Source organism: Oreochromis aureus, linkage group 4, assembly GCF_013358895.1.
Source record: "Oreochromis aureus strain Israel breed Guangdong linkage group 4, ZZ_aureus, whole genome shotgun sequence".
Classification (NCBI taxonomy): domain Eukaryota; kingdom Metazoa; phylum Chordata; class Actinopteri; order Cichliformes; family Cichlidae; genus Oreochromis; species Oreochromis aureus.
In genome coordinates, this window is record NC_052945.1 from 18,612,696 (window position 1) to 18,632,938 (window position 20,243).

The window sequence follows — 20,243 nt, forward strand, 5'->3', positions numbered from 1 at the left end:
GGCAGCTCCAAAACTCTGGACTTATCTCCCTCATCAGATTAGGTCATCTACCTCACTTACATGATTTAAATCCCAGCAGAAAACATAGGTCTCCTCATCAGCTTTTTCAGGTTCAGACTAATTTTAACTCATTTTCCCCTGTGTGTCTCTTTTATTATTAATATTTGTTATCATTATTATTTTTATGTTAAAATTTCATTTGCATAATTTTATTACTTGATTTTTTTAAGTTTATGTTTTTCATTTTTATTTAAGTATTTATTTATTGATATTACTGAAGCATTTATGTGCAGTGCTTGTGCGCTCTCAATCTAAATAAGCCAAAGTTCTAATTTTCTAGCCTTTTGGCTGACTCAGCATGCTGAAGATAATTTGGTAATGGTTTCTCCTCCATATCTTGGGTGCTGTTTTGGTTATACCTGCTTTTTCTACACCCTTGCTGGCCAGTCTCCAAACAATTGTTCCTCTCTACTGATTAGTGAGCTGCTCGGGCAAAACATTTTCTGCTTGCCCTCAGTTTTTCAACCATGTTCCTCTGTGCCCATCCTCCCCATCACCCTCAGAGCAACCTTCATTTTCCTCCCTCTCTTCACCCTCAGCCATTATCATCAAGGCACACCATATTATCTTGGTAATTATGAATGGTTAAGCAAGTGTCTAAACTTGTTTATGTTTACGAAACAGCAATACTAAAATTACAGTACCTTGGTATGGATGTCAATACAAATGACTGCTTGGAATTACTTTTAGTTGCCACCATGTGAGCTCACCTTGTGTTACGTCATTTGGAGAGTGCTGCTGCTGCTGCTACGCTCGCTGGCTGTTTCTGAAAGAGTCATGCATTTCATGGTGTTAAGTTGTGCTGGGTCATTCTGATATAGGGTCACACCTGACATTGGCTCACCGTCTTTAGTAGCTGCTGACAGCTAAATCATTCTTAATCTGATAGTTGTGCTCTGCTCACATTTCTTTTAAAAATATGTGTTAACAGCCGACTTCCCTCAGTTTGTTTTCCCTCGTTTCTTTCTTTTTCTTTTTAGAAATAATTTTATTTAAAAAAACAAACAAAGAAAACTCTCTTTTTATGGCTTACATGGGTCACTCCTGTCATTGGGCCCCCGATTATTACGCCCCTGTGCCTTCATTGTCGCGGGATAGTGGCAGAAGGGGGATGACCTCCAGTGCCTTAATCAGCGCAGTTGACAAAGCAGTTCAGAGAGACTTGCCCCCCCACCCCCGTATCAGCCGCTCTGAAGGTTAGAAAGCACCGGCCTCCCTGACATTCACTTCTGAGCATGTGTTTGAGGTCGCAGTAGATTTTACTGGAGATGATCTGAGCCCCATTTAGCATGACCCCATGAGACATACATGTGAACAGACTGCAGAGCATCAGCTGCAGAGGTCGTTCAGGTGTTGATCTCTGAAATCATCTTTCTCTTGAACTCTTATTTTGCTTTAAACAAGCTAAGATAACATAAGACACGTGGTCCTTGCGCAAGACTACAGCAAAACAGACTTTTAACGTTGGCATTCCCATACTTACTCAGATGTCATGAAAAGAGCACATTTTCAGAGGACTACGGTGTTTGGGGACTGCTGCAAGTAAAAGGATATGTGCATGAGAGGGTGGGATGTGCACCCTCTCAGAAACAGCACGAGAGGGAGAAAAGCAGCATTTACTGTATACTGTATAATCCCGGAGGTGAGAGGAGGGGCGCTGGGATGAAAGGAGGGAGTGGAGGATGGGAAGAAGAAAGCGTTCTTAAATTAATATGCTATTTACAAGGGCGTTACAGACGTCCGCGTTCCGGTTTCCCTGCGCCTGGGCGTTATAAGTAGTAAAGGTTAATTAGTTAGCCGAGAAACTGGATCAGGGGCGGGCAGTTAGAATTTGATCCATAGACGGGTAACTCAAGCAATCCCCATTGTCACGGCAATCAGACCTATATAAATCCGTCTTAACGGACAGCAGCCACCACATAACCTCATCTCTCTGCTGGATCGCCTACCTGGGAGAAAACCCCCTTAACACGGTGAGTTGCTGCGCGAAGTCGGGCAGGAAGTTAACTGCTTTTAAAAAAAACTGAAAAGTTTTGTGTGAGATAAATTTTTTTTATTTTTGTGTGTTCGCCTAGTTGAGTGACAGGGCAAATAATTGCGTGCGTAAAAGTTGTGACTGACTCTCGCCGTAGGTGGCGGGGAAACGAGGGCAAAGCGAGAAGCGAAAAGTTCATTTGATCATTTTTAATTTGTGGTAGGCTGCTTGAGTGGCTTAAAAAGGTCGCAAAGAGAAAACCTATCGAAGTTTTACGGTCTTTTTACAACTCTTTAAAATCGAAGACTTTTATTGTGTAAGGATGCTGTTCCGTTAACTCCATGCCGTACTTTTCAGTAACTTCTCCGTAACAGTGTTTCCACTAGGGCATCTTTTGCCAGTCTGTCTGTCAGTCAGTGTCAGCTTAGAAGGTTTGTACTGCACCTGGCTTAATGTTAATAATTCACCATGGCTGTTCCTCCTGCAGGAATAAAATGTCGCTCTCATCTATCCTTTCTGCTGATGCCATCGACAGTGCTATCAAGGACTGCCAAGGTATCGTTTTCCACCAATATGTTTACAGTATGGAGATTTTCTCCCCCTGATATATTTACATTTAAAAGCCCACACACATAAAAACATAAACAGAATACAATGACACACATATATATTTATATGTGCAAGTAACTATGTGTAAAGTCCATAAATGGAAGACATAAAAAGTCTTGACATAAATGCACAGAAAATATCTAAAATATAAAAGTTAAAGATCACAGTAACTGGCCTCCCAGCTTGCAAAAAATAAAATAAAGATACAACATTTGAAACTGTGATTTTCCTCATGATGTGTACCCTGAATAAGCAGATTACGTGTTTTATATCATACTTAATAATACCTTGTTGGTTGTATGTTATCATGTGTCTGTAATTTAAAGTCACACAAATAGTCTGAGGCTTTGCAGGTATTATAACAACTTTGCTTTAATACCAGTTTATTGAAAAATACCAGACATTACTCATTCATATATTGGTATTTACATGTTTAAGTCAGTTTAATGAATGGATGGCAGACTTTGTCCACCAAACTCACTGTGATTTATTTCTCCAGCTCCAGACTCCTTCTGTGCTAAGAAGTTTTTCCAGATGTGTGGCCTCACCAAGAAGAGCCCTCAGGAAATAAAGAAAGTTTTTGGGATCCTGGACAACGATGCCAGTGGCTTTATTGAGGAAGAAGAGCTCAAGTGAGTGAGAAGAGAGTTCAGCAACTTCCCCCCCCTTTAGTGCACACAGGATTTAACAGAAGAAGCAGTTCAACTGTCTTCCTCGAAGCAAAATCAAATTCATGTGCATTTATCGTTTTAGAGACATGAGAGATTTAGAGAAGAGGATGCGCCGCAGCATTAATCTATCAAACTTTGGAAGGCTGACATGAAAGCTGCAAGAGCAATTTATAATATTCTGGAAAATATATTCAAGTTGAACAATGCAGCACTACAGTCACACATTTTTACCAACCCTCAGTAAAAGACAGATGCAAAAAGCAAACCTAAAGCACAACGAGACAATGTTAATATAAGGTACGTCTTAAAGTGTGGGTGCTGTGGCTGCAGGATACCACACAGTGCAGCATCCAAGGCTGACGACTGAAGCCAGTGTGATAGGCCTACGTTTGCATTAAAACTAGCAACATTTTCACTTACTTTGCCTTTTATCCATTTGTCATTGAGGAGTGACTCTACCTTTGGATTGTGTTTGTCCCTGTTTGTGCCTACCAGGTTTTTCCTCCAGAGGTTTTGTCCCGGGGCTCGTGTTCTGACAGATAAGGAGACCAAGGCCTTCCTGAGTGCTGCTGATGATGATAGCGACGGAATGATTGGAGCAGATGGTGAGGCAATTCATACCTATTTGACATATAATTCCTGAATTTGCATGCTTGCACACAGTTTTTCAAGAACATTTGTGATTTTAGGTTTATAACTGGCTATACATTTGAGTCAGTTGCAAGCTGTTAACTTTGATATTACATCTATGCCATCAAACTGTTTCTCTCTTCTGGTATAAGATCACAATAGTCGCTGCAAGGAAAATGAACATATTTTAGTTACACTGAGATACATCTTACTGATCCATGTTTTTCCTCAACAGAGTTCCAAGCCATGGTCTTGTCCTAAACAGCTGGATTCCATCACTCCATCTAGATTTCCCCCCCCTGCCACCCTTATCCATCTGCTTCAGGGGCTTTTACTGTAGTCAACTTTTTTCCCGCTAGTTAGATGAAACCTGAATGGTCCAAAGACATCTATGTTCTTCTCTTATTTTTAAATAGCTTTCTTCTAGATAGAGTCTAAAGCTGTATTGTTCAAATAAATGTGCAAATTAACAAATTACAGAGAAAAATAAAAGAATAAATCCAGGTCATGCATTTCTTTTCATTATTTATAAACAAGTGCAGATCTCGGTGTGTTTCAGTATGTCCTCTGCTTTGGGATGTCACAGTGCAGGTTTGCAAGAACAGTACCTCCAAAATATTGCATAAGCAGTTCAAGCACTGAAATATTTTACATGCATAAGAAGAGCTCTAATTAACTCATATACACATACCTGTATGGACACAACACACATAAACACCCACTTACACTATTTCATTTACAGTTTGGAGGTGCCCTTTAAATCTTTACTTACCCTGATCACAGCAGTAAATGAGACAGACAGTCTCAGTGTCAGGTATATGAGAACTGACACAAACACTGTATGTACAGTACCACCGTAGTTGTGTGTGTGTGTGTGTGTGTGTGTGTGTGTGTGTGTGTGTGTGTGTGTGTGTGTGTGTGTGTGTGTGTGTGTGTGTGTGTGAGAGAGAGAGAGAGAGTTTTAGAACCATAGAGCTAACACAGGGAGAAACCAGAAGAGGTGTCCTTGATGACCACCTGAGTGTCACCGTGGTTGGATTGGGTGACACCTGACCTCAGCTTTGCAAATAAACCCAGCTGCACCTTGGTGCTGCTCAGGCTAGGCAAACAAAACACTGCACTTGCTGCACATAATATGCGATACATCAGCTAAAATCAAGAGATTAGACACAGATAGCAAGCAAACAACCAGTTTTAAATAAGCACAGAAATTTGCTAAACAAATTCATTGGTGCACGTTCATTTGAAGCCAATGGGTAATGAGAATAGTCACTTTAGATGTGGGACAACCTGCCAAGCTCTCAGACAGAACTCTGGCCACCTTACAAGCACCATCACAACCCCTACACCCTGAAGACTTTAAATAGCACACTGATTTTTCATTCTCTGCACTTACAGGATTTGGGGGATTAAAACTAACAGCCACCTCACTATTCTCCGGCCCACTAGCGGCGCCAAAATACAGAGTAGCAATTTTTTTTTCAGGGCTTCCGCATTAGTATCATTTTAATTATGTGTATATTACAGGGGGAACCTATTATTACAGCAGACACCTGCCACTCCGAACCACAGTATGGGGCCTACTCTGGCATTAGCTTGATGTCACAGTCACAAATGTAGTCATGCAGTCACACATTTAGATGCTTGATTCACAGGTTTTGTTGCAACAAAAGCTTTTTATTCCTTCTTTCTCTACTGGACTCATACAGACCTGTTCTTCTAAAGTCAGGGACACTTACAGTTTAATAGGAATAAACACAGTATCAGAATAAACCAAGCCCTCAAGGCCATGCAATTTAAAACTACACTTGCAAGACCAATCAGTACAGAGCTTGGAAGAAAAAAACATAACGAGATAAACAAAATAGTTAAGTCCAGAATTAAATGTGTTAATCTGCAGTACTTTTTGGCATATGTGTAGTACAAAAAGGTAAAAGTGTGCTAAAAGGAAACATTTGAAGGTTAGATTGATACACATGAAGGAAATAAGAAATCAACCACTGCATTCAATTCAGTTTTATTCAGCTTTTTTTGTATACTGTCAACTCACAACGTAGCCTCATGAATGATAACGATAAAAACACTACAATATTAGAAAGAAACACCAACAACCACATTAACAAGCCCTTGGCAACAGTGGTAAGAAAAAACTCCCTTTTAACAGGAAGAATGCTATGACTGGTTGGGGGTGAGGGAAAAGAGAAGAGAGCAGAGAGAGACAGGATAAAAGCGAGAAAGAGCCAGATGTTAATAATAAACTAATGAAAGCAGTTTTGGTGTATAAACACATAGGGAGTGAAAACAGATGAGTAAAGAAGAAATGTCCAGCCCATTATAAGAAGCCCCCAGCAGTATAAGTCTATTGTGGCATAACTAAGGGAGGGTTCAAGGTCATCTGATCTACCCGTAACTATAAGCTTTATCAAAAATGAGTTTCAAAAGTAGAGAGGGTGTTTGTCTCCTGAATCCAAACTGGGGGATGTCTCTACAGTAGATGGGCTTTTGAAAACTTTAGGAACCACAACTAATCCTGCAGCCTGACAGTGGAGTACTCCGATAGGATAATAATGTCCTAGGAGGTCTTTAAGACATGATGTGGCCTGATTATTCATGATTTTGTATCGGAGTAAGACAATTTTAAATTCGATTCTGAACATAACATTTACAAGTATTATAAACTGTGCAAAGTTTAAAAAAATATAACCTTGACATCACTCCAATATGGAATTTAACTGGATAAATGCACAATTGTGTGTGTTAAGCAAACACATCAGCAGACATACTGTATTGTGACACGAGCACTGTACAAGCACAACAGCGCTTAATTAAATTATCATGTAGGCTACCCATAGCTGCTGTTATCAGATTTGAATTCTCATCTCTGCAGACGGGGGGTGGCATGGAGGGCAGACTATGATGGCTGATTGCGGGACAAGGTTGGGGAAGCCAGTGGGTAACATAAGCCAAGGGACACACAATAAAGCTGTGACCCCTGCAGGTCAACAGCTGCGAGTGGTAAACAGGAAGGAAATGTGAGCCAACAGGTAGACGCTGACTGCTGGATGTGCTAGTGTGGGACAGCACTATAAGATAATGTGACACGCAGATTACGAGGACTCAAGGGCAGAGGGATGAAAAGCAAAATATGGAGATGTGTTTTGCTGAGAGAGAGGGGAGAATAGGAAAAAATGGCAAACGGCAGCAGATTGATGTTCTTTTGGCAGCACTATCATCTTTCAAGAGTTGAAACTAATATTCAGATGTATCGCACACACATTTAAATCTCCTTTTGCTGCATGATCTGTTGATGGGCAAACAGCACAAAACACCAAACTAATAAACATAATTTAAAGCAACACGAAACCCATGTTGTCCATGCCAAATGACTATTTCATCTGAATGTCGCAGCAGAAATTGGGTGCATCAAATCAGACAACATATTTCTGATCTACTATTGTCCAATTTTGGTGAACCTGTGCAAATTCTTGCCTCAGTTTCCTGTTCTTAGCTGATGGGAGGGACACCTGGTATGGTCTTATGCTGCTGTAGCCCATCTGCTTCAAGACTGGAGTTACTTGTTACTGCTCCCTTCCACCTTGAACCAATCTGGTCTCCTCTGACATCAACAAGGCATTTTCACACAGAGTACTGCTTCTCACTGGATACTTTTCTCTTTTTGGACCATTCTCTTTAAACTCTGTAACAGCTATTTGGGAAAATCCCAGATTAGTGGTCTCTGAAATAGTCACACCAGCCCATCTGGCACTAACAGCCACAGCACATTCATATTTAAAAAATAATTAAAATCACCCTTCTCCCTCATTCTGATGCTCACTTTGAACTTCAGCAGGTCGTCTTGTCCATGACTACATGCTTAAATGGACTTAGTTGCACCCATGTGATTGGGTGATTAGATATTTGCTTTAACAAGCAGCTGACCACTTGCACCTAACTAAACACAGTAGCATATAACTAAGTAAAACCCTCTCCAGCTGCAACATTAAAGTGATATACATTCTGTATAATGAGGACTTTATGTTCTTTATGCTAAACGTATGGCTTTTACTTATGTAAAAGTAAAAATAGTAAAAATGATGTTCAATATAAAACAGTTTTAATGTGATATAATTAAAAAAAAATCCTGGAAATGATCCTGCCACTGACATGTTAAGATTAAGATACCAAACAAAATCAGATGACATAGCCAGATGAAATAAAGTAAGCAAGCAAAGTTGCTTTAGCTGTTTAAACCGTTGCGTGTCTGCCACTACTGTACCTGGCATTATGCCTGGATTAGCCCTTTGGGATGGACACATAGGCTTAGCCTGCTTGTCTGTATGGCACCTCAATAATTGATGCCCTCGCTTCATTGTCACCAAAAACTCATATCAAGAAAGGAGTGTCAGGCTCACCTTACTTATTAAGTCTGTGTGAAACTTTAATGTGCACCCCATCTTCAACTGAAAACAACCTGATGTACTTGGGCAAACCAGAGACACTAAACCCTGCAAATATCTTCAGGATGTCCAGCTTCTGCTGTGAAAAATATTGTCCGCATTTTTGACTCATCCCCAGTCTTTTAGAACTTGAAGGTATCAGAGATGTTGCTACCTGATAGTTTGTACAAAGAGGTGCATCGTAAAAGATTTAACCGCCGTGTTAGGATGACTGAATGGGCTTTGTGAGCTCTGTGGAGGAACTCTATCCATAATGCAGGGGATGACAGCATTCCCTCTGTTCCCCAACAAGCATTATTTCTAAGCCTCTACTCATGATGTCTCTGTGCGGCTTCTTTAGAGGAAGGTGGTTTCTTCGAATTTATTTCCATCCACAGTTCACATAACTGATTAGCAGTTATGTTAATCAGATTTAAAATATAGTTTAAGGTGTGTGTCTGTTAGCTAGAATAAGGCAAGTGTGCAATTTGAACTAAAAGCCACACCCTGTTTAAACCACTGAGCAGCTGTTGCATGTGCTGACGCATCCTCAGACTGATTAATGGCTGTCATGAAGAAGTAGACAGGTACTTTGCAGACCTTTTCAAATAAGAAGGCACAATGAGATAAGGTGACGACTGTGATCCAGGACAAACCTAGAGGCCCAATAAAGAACGTTTGTGCGTAGGAGTTTGGTTAGTAAACACATTGCAACATCCGTAAGTGTCAGTAGATACCAATCAGCTTTAAAAAAAAAAAAAAAAAAAAAAAAGACATCCAAAAACACATCCAGAAACTCAGACAGTGCTTATGTCTGCATCTGAAACTGAAATTTGGATGACTTTTTTTTTTACAGCTTATACACCCATAAATTATTGCTTATATGCTGATCCTTTTGTATTATTTTGTCCTTTTAAAAGTCTGTGATTCTTGGTTAAATCCTCCTCTCCGCACAGTCATACTCACTACAGCTTGGACCTGGACAACCATGGGAAAAGCACTGAGTGAAACTAAATTGAATTCATGTGATTTTTGAGGGGAAGACCACCAAGCAAGAGTTTTTTAACTTTAGTTTACTGAAATTTATCCTGTATCCTAATTTGTAAATTTTCTGCTTCTAAGGAGCCCCAAAAATTGAGAACTGATGCTATGAGATGATTGATTTGTTCTTTGACCTAAATGCACCCCTATTCTGAAAGCCATGCACTACATTTAAAAATTGTTATCATAAGCAACTCGAAGCAATCATTGCCAACTCTTCATTCACTCGTTGTTTAACACTGTCAGCTGCTCAGTAGGACTGGGCCTAAGTATATGACAGCACCTACCTTAATCTCATACTATCTACAGCCTGACAGACTCCCTTGTTCAACATGACTTAGAGAACCACTGTGAACTGTCAGGTTTCAGTTCCTCCTCTGAACAGGAGAGACTATAGTCTCAATTTCGAGCTCAGGTCTTATAGGTCATCAGATCTGACTATTACATCAGGATTAGTGCCAGGTTTGCCTCAATACCACCCCACTCCTTCACCTCAACACTCTACTCCTTCTTCCCTTTCTGTTGCCAGACTTCAGCGAATAGTGAATTATTCAGGATTAACAAGTAGTTGCAACATTAAACTCAATCGTGCGGTTTTTCATTAACTGTCTCTGGGGGCAGTGGCTGGAGAGGAAAGGATGTGACTCATGCGTGAAACAGTACTAAGAAGATTCCTCTGACAGAGAGGTGACAGTGAAGAAGGTGACTGCAAGGGGAAAAGTCAAAGGAGAAGCTTGGTATGCGTCAAAGTCGTGGGCTCCTCGACTGCTTCCTGGTAATGGATTGTATTGCTAGGTTTTACTGACGCAAAAGATCACCTGCGATCGAATGACACTGGCTAGACTGAGCAAATTGATTTTGCTCACAGGTTTACTGCTGTAGGAATAAAGCTGTTTTTATTTTTTCTTTAGCTGTTTGGTCACCTGAGATTACAAAGATCCTGGTGTCGAATGACACAAATACAAAAAAGAAAACAACACATAGCACTCACATATTCACATATTGACACAAAGCAAAAAGTTCTAATCATTTTCTTATAGTGTTGTCAATCTCGCTTTTACTCTGGCTAATAGCTAATCTTCGGCATGAACTACATGCCAAAGATTCCTGTATGCAGGGAACAATTAGGAACTGCAGAAAAATACTAAAAACAGTGCAACATTAGTAAGAATATTTATAAATTCTCCATAAAAATTGATGCTTTGGACAATTTAAAAGATAGATTTAAAGCTATGTAACATTAGTATATTGCTGAATTGTTGTACAGTAAACACTGGGTGTTTGTTTTTGTTTTGTTTTGTTTTGTTTCACCAAAATGTAAAACTCCAATCACTATACAATACAGGACAGAAAACCACAACCATTTATAGCATTTGTACTTTGGCTCAACTTCACTGAGTGACATTTAGAAATGTGAAAACATAACATTAAAATGTTTAACAAATAGTTTAAGATTTATAGATACATAGACTGTAAGAAAAGCTTTTACAGTAAAAATCCTATCATCAGTGTTGCCAGTAGGACATATTGCAAAATGTAGTCACCCTACTATAATTTATTTGACAGTTTTTTTACTATTTTGTTTTACGGGAGGATATTGTATTTTTCTTAGTACAATGTTCTATTTACAGCATTTAAAAAAATATTAGTGTAAATTCTGCAGTATGCATTTAGTGAGTCTGTTTTTAGACTATTTTTACAGTAATTTTGCGCTTTTACAGTATATATCTAGTTGTACTGTACAACTAGATATACAGATTTTTACAGTAATAGTGTAATTTCCTCAATAAATTATAATGTCAAAATGTAGTAGTTGACATAAAAAATACTTGATACTCATCATATCTATAAGTGTCCCATATGTGTTGTAACATTTTTTTTAAATGTTAACATTTATTTAAAAGATAACGTTTACATTCACAGACATATTAACAGTCTTAATAATGTTTTCCTAAAAACAACAATTGTATTTCCCACATAATTGTACTGTATAAGTGGAAAAACCTAACACGGCCATCTGCAATCCTACTAGTGAGGAAACATTAAATGTAACAGGTTGGTGGCAAGTGGTTATCATCAACTGGACTTTAAAAATAACAGAGGAATCTGTTTAATAGTAAATCAATCAAATCTTTTCCCAAATAAGAAAGAAAGACAGAAATGCATAGAGACATTACTTTGGTGGCTCATCTATATGTGGGGTTGATAATTCCGTATACAGTATTTAAAAATGTCACATACTGGTTAAGAGAACAATCAAGAAATACAAATTGAGCATGAACATGAGCCTTTTAAACATCTTGGTCAATTCAGTGATAAAACCAGGGATGCACTGATTGTGAAATTCTAGGCTGACAACAATGTTAAAACAAAATGTCTGTTTCAGCTTTTTTTTCTAGCTCTTTTTAAATGTTTTGAGTGCAAGTGCAAATTTCATGCAATACAAAATAAAAACTTCTGCATGGATACTAAATAAATTTGTTATTACATAATTTCCTTTGGGATTAATAAAGTATTCTGATATTGCATGATATACCAGAATCTGCCAACAAGGCCAAATATTTAGCATTTATATCAGTGAATCCCTAAAATAATTCAAGAAGCAAACGAGAGAGTGTGGCCAACATTTTAGAAACAAACCAACATGGCAAAGATCAAAAACATGGCACAAAGTGTATCTCTTCAATACATTTCTTAACACGTAAAGCACACCAGGTCCAGGTCCTGATCTGTAGCAGTATCAACAACAATGAGTATAGGTTTAAAAGAACAAAGAGGGAGAGAAAGGATAGGCAGAGGAATGACAAAGACAGGCACACACTTAAGTCCTACATAATGGGCAGAGATGCCCAGAACCTTTTTCTACCCAGCCTCATCCTCTAGTTCTTCTGCAGGTCCCAGAATGCTTTGCTGTTAACAAAATGTTACTGTATTTTTGAAATACATTCAGCTTACTGTAAAATCACTGTAATGATGATTTAAATTTACACCAGTGATAGATAGATGTGTTATTTTTTAGGCATTTTAAGTTAAAAAAAAAAAAAGTGTGTAAACGATCTTGAATAAACACTTATGGATACTGAAAGGATCTGCAGCATATATTTCTGTAGCCTAATTAGTCAAAACATTATGAGCAGCTGGTCTGTTGGCTTCTGACCACCTGCGTAAACTTCTATGAGAAATTATACCATGGCGCCCTCTACTGCATATCAGAACAAGTGGATTTAATCTGATGTGGCACAGTCTAGATTATTTACTGATTATTGAGAAGATCAAATAACAACTTTGGTTAGAATAACAGTCATATTTATTACTAAGTACCTTAAATAAGTAATATCTATTCTGACCAGTGTAACATCAGTAGAGATGCTTGAAAATACTTGTGTGTACATGGAACTTTATAAGATCAATTTAAGCAATGAAACAAGACCTAAATAAAAGAATACTACAATGATGGGGACAGGAATTATAGTGCTTATACACAGAGGAGTCAAACAATATATAAACAGAGCTAATTGGTTCAGCAGTGGATCGATTGCCAGTTATCTGGATTGATTCAAAGAACGTCAGATGTTTTCAATCTGTAGTGAATTTGGTCACATTCAAATTCATAGTTGAAGTAAGAGAAAGGAAAATACTCATAGAGGCCTATAGTAGCTCACTAGGTCTATCCAAACCTAGAGAATCTCCCACTGAAAACGCTACGTCCAGATGAACAGAATCAACTTTTGGAGAGATGATTATTAGCAGATTGAGAACTTAAACAATTCCGTTTTCATCATGGGGGAAATTCCCACCAGACACTGTTATCATTTTTGTGAAACACAAACATTAAATCAAATTTGTATCTTGTGCAGAAAGTACAAAGATGTAAGGAGAGATATGATAAGAGGAGCGAAGGGAGTTGGGAAAGGGAGGGCATGTTTAAAAATATGCATCAATGTGGGGAATCAGTAAAGAGAAGGAAGCTGATCTTTAGAAAGCATGAAAATTTAAAAGCAACTGGACTTTTGTTAAAACTGTTCAGAAAGCATTAGGCAAAGAATAAGGATGATGGGTGGCTATGAAGAAAGAGCCTATGAAGCAACTCAGAAAAATTAAGAAATCCCAACTGAAGTAAAACTCTTAGAAGAAGAAGAGCTACTGTGCTGTTGTCACCTTTGTTTTTATTCAGTACTGTGCAAAAGTCTTGAGCCACCAATCATTTCTTCATATTTTGTTTCCAAGGATCCAGAATTTCTTGTAATTTTTTACAAATATTCTTGAGCAATAGTTCTCTGGTTTTCTGAAGCTCTTTCAAAGTATTTTCTCTGGACATTTCACTCATTTCAGGTCCAGTCCTTGTACCTGACCCATTTTTTTGTTTGTTAAGCCAACTTAACACTGACCTCTGAAATATTCACGCAGAAAAATGGGCACAACAGAATTTGGCAGGTGCATCTGGGCCTTCAGTTAATCCATTGCTGTGAATGCACCAGAGTTAGCCATAGGCTAATTGTCATCTGTTGTGTCTGATGAAAATTAGAAAAAGCAACCTAAAAACAAAAAAATATATATTATCAACATTATAAAAACAAATAAAAGGTAGAAAGAAGAAGAGAAAAAGACATACCAGGAAACTCATACTAAAGGAAAACAAGAAGGCAATAAGGAGAATAAAACCAAATCAATGGCGACAAAACTGATTATCATTCAGCCATCTTTTTAACTGGCATTTCAACATATCCTATGTATTCTGCTCTCTGATATGGATGGGTACAGTGTTCAGAAAATGCAGACTGACCAAAAGAACTCTTCTCAAAAGATTAATACAGTCCTGTCTAGTCAAACATCTTATAATTTGTGACTTCTACTTATCTCAGTGATAAACAGACTAAATGTTTGAGGACACATTTTCTGTACAAAAGACAAATATTGGTGTATTTAACAAGATTTTCGAAGCTGAGTAAACTGTACTTCTGTAAAATTAAACCGTAGCTATAAAAACATGGCTAGGTAATACTATCTGGAAAGCATCTGATTGGGAACTGTTTCATTTTTCAGCAATTAAAATTAAACCACACAATGGAACATTATCAGTGATTGACTGTCCTTTCCAGAGCATTTTTGAAGCAGTTTGGAATCATCTTAACAGAATACAAAACTAAAGGCATCAACTACTTGGAAAAACAAACAAATAAACCTGTGCACAAAGATGATTAAAGAGCTAAAAGGGTTTTGGCCTGTAGCTCAGTCTGTTGTAACATGAGGTGTCCTGTGAGAAATTTCTGCTCCAATGTGCTGTTAAGAGCTATAAAAGATTAATCTTTAAAGTCATACCAGCCTCTCTGAGTTCAACAATAATAGTTTTCACCTGGTCTGAGAAAGCTCTGCATAGCAGGAATTGGTTTGTGATAGTAAATATACCGACAGATTTATAATCTATCCTAGTTCCGTAGAAAGAACAGTATTATGGAGGAATTTATTGTTGAAGAGGTTAAAGTGCTGAGAAGAAAGTATATCTCTCTCCCTCCTTGGGTGAAAGAGATGAGCTTCAATATCCTAAATAAGATTTAGCCATCTGATGAATTCTCATATCTGAGATTTAATTTGGATGTGAATAATTATGTGTTCTGTGAAAATGATATTGAAAACTGGAATAATGGTTTTCCATTGTGAATCAGTGCAGTCTCTCTGGAATAATATGTGGAGCTGGTAAGAAGATTGAATTACCACATTTGCCAGCAAAAGCAATCAGATTTTAAATATGTGATGAAAATTGTAATCTGGACTCTCTTCATTTTACTAGGGAAGTTTTTTGCAGTTTTTTTTTTTTTAAATGCAGCTTTTGTATAGATTTATGGCTGGGCCTTCTGGTAAACCAGCTGAAGCCTGTCATTGAGAAATCCTTCAAAATAGTTTCTTTATGCGGTGATTATAATTAATGTGACATAAGCTCTTTTTAAGTATATATTTAATTTTTCTTAAAATTATTTTCTACATTAATTGATTAGCTTTTTTCTTCATATTCAACCACTGTCATACTTTATTTTTGTTTGATGAATGATGACAGTAGCTCTTTGGTTACTATTTCATGAAATCCACCATAAAAAAACAAAACAATGACGTTTATTGCAAACTATGGGAAAAAAAACAAATAAATAAAATTTAGTGGTGGGTTGTTATCTCACAATTTTAATGTTATTTTCTCATATGTTTGACTTAGTAAGTCGAAATTTTGAATCTATTTATTTATTTATTTATTTATTGTTAGAAGCTGAAACATATGTAAGCTTCTTTCTCCTCTATCGTAAATACAAATTAAGGTGAAACTGAGAAAATAACTTGAAATTTTGAGTTATCAAGCAGAGTCATTGTCAGAAGTTTATTATAACAACTGGAAATTCGGCTTATGGATGGCAAAAAATCTTTATTTCAGTGGAGACCATTTTTTTAAGTAGAAGTTCCCATAGTATTTGTGCATTTTAAAATAATAATAATAATAATAATGATAATAATAATAATAATAATAATAATAATAATAATAATAATAATGAAATAAGAAAACGGAAATAAAACGTCTTTTTGCTTTCATCGGATATGACGTCACACCGGCCTCTTTCCCTTGTCACCGTGAGCTGTGATAGTCGCCGCCGCTGCTGCTGCCTGTCAACAAGACTTGTGTGTCCGGGTTTTTGTTTTTAGCCTTTTGTCTGTGACACTCTGTCCTCCACCACCATGCCCATGTACCAGGTAAAGCCCATCTGTGGGGGTGACATAAAGATTGATTTGCCCACCTGCATGTACAAGGTACCAAATATCCACGCGCAGCAAGGAAAAAGCTGCACCCCCGAACACGCGCTTCAGGTAACTAATCACATTTCGAAGTTCTGATTTTATTCTTTTTATTATTATTATTATTATTATTATTATTATTATTATTATTAACTCCTTCGTTTGGTCTTTGCTCCTCCCCTTGTTCGTTGTTTGCGCTTCTCGCACGCGGTATTAGCTAGAGCTGTCTTTAGCCGAGCCTTGCAGCTAGCTAACTTAGCTTGTCAGGATAATGAGTAATCTCAGTTTAGGCTGATGCAACAACTACAGCGCGTCTCCGGCATCTTATTAAACGGCATAAACTAGTGAAACTGTTCGGGTAGCTTGTCTCCAGTCTGCTGACATTGTTTTTAATGTAATCGATCAGGATTATGTCTCTATTTGAGACCATTCTCCATTTGTGGAGGTACACTCACTGTACTGTACAGCTATATACCAGCAAGTAATATTAAACCCATATTTACGTGTTACTGAATAGTCATCTTAAATAGAGACTTTTCATTTTAATTAATTTTACTGGGGGTTGATTATAGATTTTTCTTGGTTGATAGTCATGGAGCCATACTATTTCAGTGGATGGACCAGGTTAGATCCAAAATGGCCAATAGAACCAGCTGTTAACCCCCCATAGTTTCATAGTGTAATATTTTTGCTTTCACTTTCAGCATCTCCAGCAGTGGACCACAAACGATTCTGTTGATTCATGACTCACATCATGGCTTTCATCAATGTATAGCATGTTTTCTTTGCACATTTCAATGATGTTTAAGTGATGAGATTGAGGCCATATAGAGAATTTGAACTTCATCTGTCCTCAGAGGTTTCTGGTGTTATGATTTAACCAGACATATAAGAATAAACTTGTAGTCAGACTTCAGATAGATGTGTACTCTTTGTCTATCTTGAAAATAGCTGACTGAGTAACCACTCAGCTCTGTTTACCTCTGCAGAGCTGAGTCACCACAACATTTTGATTGTAAAACTGATCAAAGTTAATTTAAAAACAAAAACTTAAGTGATACTAAAAGTATAGCAAAATATGAACCATTTTTTTCTTTTTTCTTTTTTTTTGTCAAAGCACCTATTAGTGATTGCTACTCGAGAATGAGGTGACATAGGAGCTTCAAATTGGTACCATAGGTGCATCTACTAAAAGTCTTACACAAATTTGAGTCTCACTGACCTTGACTTCGAGGTCAGAGTAAGTTTTCGTAAAATTTTGTGACTGCGGGAACATCATGATTTTGACTGGCTGAGGGGTAGCACTGGCAGTTGCCATTATTTTTTCGCTTTACCTTAGTTGGTCATGTGACTGGGTGGTTTAAGCCAGATTCAGTGTTGTTTTTTTCTGTGTTGCTTCAGAATGGCGAGCTGGACCCAGCCGTCAAAGCTCTGGAGGCCCGGCAGGATGAGATCATGAGAAAACTCTATGAGCTGAAAGCAGCTGTGGAGGGCTTGGCCAAGACGGTGATGACCCCTGATGCCGATCTGGACCTGACAGTCAGCAGCAGCCTCTCCTCCCAGTCCTCCACAACCTTCAAAAGCACCACAGACCTGGACACAGTACTAGGCAAGGTAAAAAAAACTTGGTTGTATTGTCTTTTGTTTGTCGGCACCGGCAACATTTCTTTCAAACTGCGCACTGACGGTAATTTTAACCGAATGCTTTACTTTTACTGCCTTTTCTTGCTAGTAGTAGTAATCTCTTTATCCGTCTTCCTGATCACATCTCATCTGGCATTCCAGGTTTTAATACTGTTAACCTGCACAACCTGCCTATAATTGAGTTTACCTTGAAGCCTATCTTAGCATATAGACTGAATATTGCCTGTATGCCCAGGCTGTAGTGGTGTCATAATAGCAGAGCTTATCTTTATGTGACCAGGATCTCGGTGCTCTCCGTGATATCGTCATAAACGCCAACCCGGTGCAGCCACCCCTGACCTTGCTGGTGCTCCACAGCCTGCTCTGTCAGCGCTATCGAGTGCTCTCCACTGTCCACGTCCACTCCTCTGTTGCCAGTGTGCCACCACAGCTTCTGTCCTGCCTCGGACCACGGCACGCAGACAGCTACGCCCGCCACATGTTTCAGCTGGGCTTCACCCTCATATGGAAAGATGGTGAGGTCACCAGGGCACTTTTGCACATTAGGCTTGTTTTGAGTGTCAGATTTGAACAGTCACACATGCTTGAGGATGTTTTTCTGGTTTCTTCCAAAGAAACAGTTTAGAAATCCTACTTAGAAGTTCTAGAAAGTCAAGAACCTAAAACTAATCCAGTAGTAGTCATATGTTCATTGTACATGGCCCTGTGTCCTTGCTCACTTTGATGTGCGGGTGCAAGGCAGTGCTGATAGTTTAATTTGGATGTAATTTCTTGTGAAAGTATGTGGGTGTCTTGTTTCATAGAATTCTAGTTTTTCTAATACTATGAAACCAATTATGTTACCATAACCACGTCAGGGTATTTTTAAAACAAACAAAAACAACTGCGATCAGACATAAAGCCTTCTGAGTAGGCGTTCAGCTACTTTATTTTTTTAGTGTGTAATTAGGAAGCAATGCTTCATTTAGGAGATGCAGATAATGAATTCATTATCAAAAACAAAAACACCTTCTCAGTTTTCTAATGCAGTGAAGTCTAGGAATGCTGCACGCCCATATTGTGACTTACCATCAACATACATTGCTTTTTTTGTATATTTGACTCTTAACTTGAACTAGGAAAATTAGAAGCATGTCCTATAAAAAAAAAAGAATTGTACCCATAAATCTATCAGGAAAGTGTTTACTGAGGTCAAAGATCAAGTGAGTAGTAGAGTTTTGTTCCCACAGACTCTTTTCATAGAATCTTTTTATACAGCCGCCCCCTCCTGGTCATTAGAAAGAATGTGGGTTTATGGCACTTAAGTGTTGGTTTCACTTTTTAGACCCATGCCCTACAAAAGCAGATGTTTTCATCTTTATATTGACACCATTTGTCTAAAAGTTATGACCTCATTTCTCTTCTGCATCCACAGTTCCTAAACCGCAGATGAAGTTTAGCATCAAGAACATGTGTCCCATTGAGGGTGAGGCCAACATAGCACGCTTCCTCTTTAAGCTGCTTGCCCCCTATCCCATTGACCCCGCTGTTGCTACCCTGGTGGACAGCTGGGTGGATACGGCTTTCTTCCAGCTGGCAGAGGGCAGTGTCAAAGAGCGATCCGCTGTCCTGCGGGCCCTAAACTCAACTCTGGGTTCCAACCCCTGGCTATCCGGACCGGAGTTCTCCCTGGCTGATATCGCCTGCTACTGCTGCGTGCTGCAGAGCGGCTCGGCCTCCTCATCTCCGGCTAACGTCCAGCGCTGGATCAAGTCTTGCGAGAACCTGGGCCACTTCAGCCATGCCAAGCTCCTTCTGAAATGACTTGGGCTGTTCCAGGACCAGACACCAGATGCAAAGTGAGAGAAGGGCATTAGAATAATAAAATACATCCCTGCAATGTCTGAAACACCTCCTGATGCTTCCTTCCTTGCTCTAGCGTAACACTGAACTGACACAGATGAAGTAGAAGCACTATGGCAGATGGGTAAAGTGACTCAACGGTATTTATTTTTGCCATGATGCTATAGAGAGATTCTAAAGCTGCATTTTGCAAGGGAGGAAGAATGAGGAGATGGTATGGACAAGGGTTTGGTGATGGGTTCAATCAGTGATACTAACGGAGGTTATTAGACAAACACACACACACACACACTCTACACCTTCCACCCACTTTGTGCCTAACACGACCCTGTTAAAAATGTGTGTGTTAATGTGTGGTGATGGGTATTGCTTGTTGTTTTCAGAAGTAATACTTTGTACCATTCGTGTTTTGTTTTTTTTCTGAAATCATTAAAACTTCTACTTTCTACTTCAAAGTTTGTGCCCAGGTTTGATTTGTTGTACCGTTTGATCACTTCAAAAACCATTTCACTTTAAGTAGACAAACGGCTGGCATTTACTGAAGTGCACATCTGCGTCCAA

General features: G+C 38.6%; 2 protein-coding genes across 3 annotated transcripts; both read left to right on the top strand.

Annotated features, from left to right (window-relative positions):
* Window positions 1-1,832: 1,832 nt before the first annotated feature.
* Window positions 1,833-4,443, top strand: pvalb8 (parvalbumin 8). The gene is made up of 5 exons (XM_031730124.2): window positions 1,833-2,033; window positions 2,523-2,590; window positions 3,144-3,276; window positions 3,811-3,920; window positions 4,181-4,443. Exons 2-5 carry the CDS (start codon window positions 2,530-2,532, stop codon window positions 4,204-4,206), a joined length of 330 nt encoding a protein of 109 aa, XP_031585984.1. The 5' UTR covers window positions 1,833-2,033; window positions 2,523-2,529; the 3' UTR covers window positions 4,207-4,443.
* An 11,550-nt stretch (window positions 4,444-15,993) lies between these two features.
* On the top strand, window positions 15,994-20,137 carry aimp2 (aminoacyl tRNA synthetase complex interacting multifunctional protein 2). Of its 2 annotated transcripts, none has more exons than XM_039611611.1 (4): window positions 15,994-16,154; window positions 17,598-17,810; window positions 18,121-18,355; window positions 19,255-20,137. In XM_039611611.1, exons 1-4 carry the CDS (start codon window positions 16,140-16,142, stop codon window positions 19,641-19,643), a joined length of 852 nt encoding a protein of 283 aa, XP_039467545.1. In that variant the 5' UTR covers window positions 15,994-16,139; the 3' UTR covers window positions 19,644-20,137. The 2 variants fall into 2 exon arrangements, with proteins under 2 accessions (XP_039467545.1, XP_031585957.1); XM_031730097.2 differs by having other exon boundaries at window positions 15,995-16,268.
* The last annotated feature ends 106 nt before the right edge of the window (window positions 20,138-20,243 follow it).

Excerpts from the sequence above, each read along its gene's own strand:
- pvalb8 (XM_031730124.2), top strand. The coding sequence starts at position 2,530 with ATGTCGCTCTCATCTATCCTTTCTGCTGATGCCATCGACAGTGCTATC. Across the intron at positions 3,277-3,810 it reads ATTGAGGAAGAAGAGCTCAA|GTTTTTCCTCCAGAGGTTTT; the intron begins GTGAGTGAGAAG and ends TGTGCCTACCAG. Across the intron at positions 3,921-4,180 it reads CGGAATGATTGGAGCAGATG|AGTTCCAAGCCATGGTCTTG; the intron begins GTGAGGCAATTC and ends TTTCCTCAACAG.
- aimp2 (XM_031730097.2), top strand. The coding sequence starts at position 16,140 with ATGCCCATGTACCAGGTAAAGCCCATCTGTGGGGGTGACATAAAGATT. Across the intron at positions 16,269-17,597 it reads CCCCCGAACACGCGCTTCAG|AATGGCGAGCTGGACCCAGC; the intron begins GTAACTAATCAC and ends GTGTTGCTTCAG. Across the intron at positions 18,356-19,254 it reads CACCCTCATATGGAAAGATG|TTCCTAAACCGCAGATGAAG; the intron begins GTGAGGTCACCA and ends CTGCATCCACAG.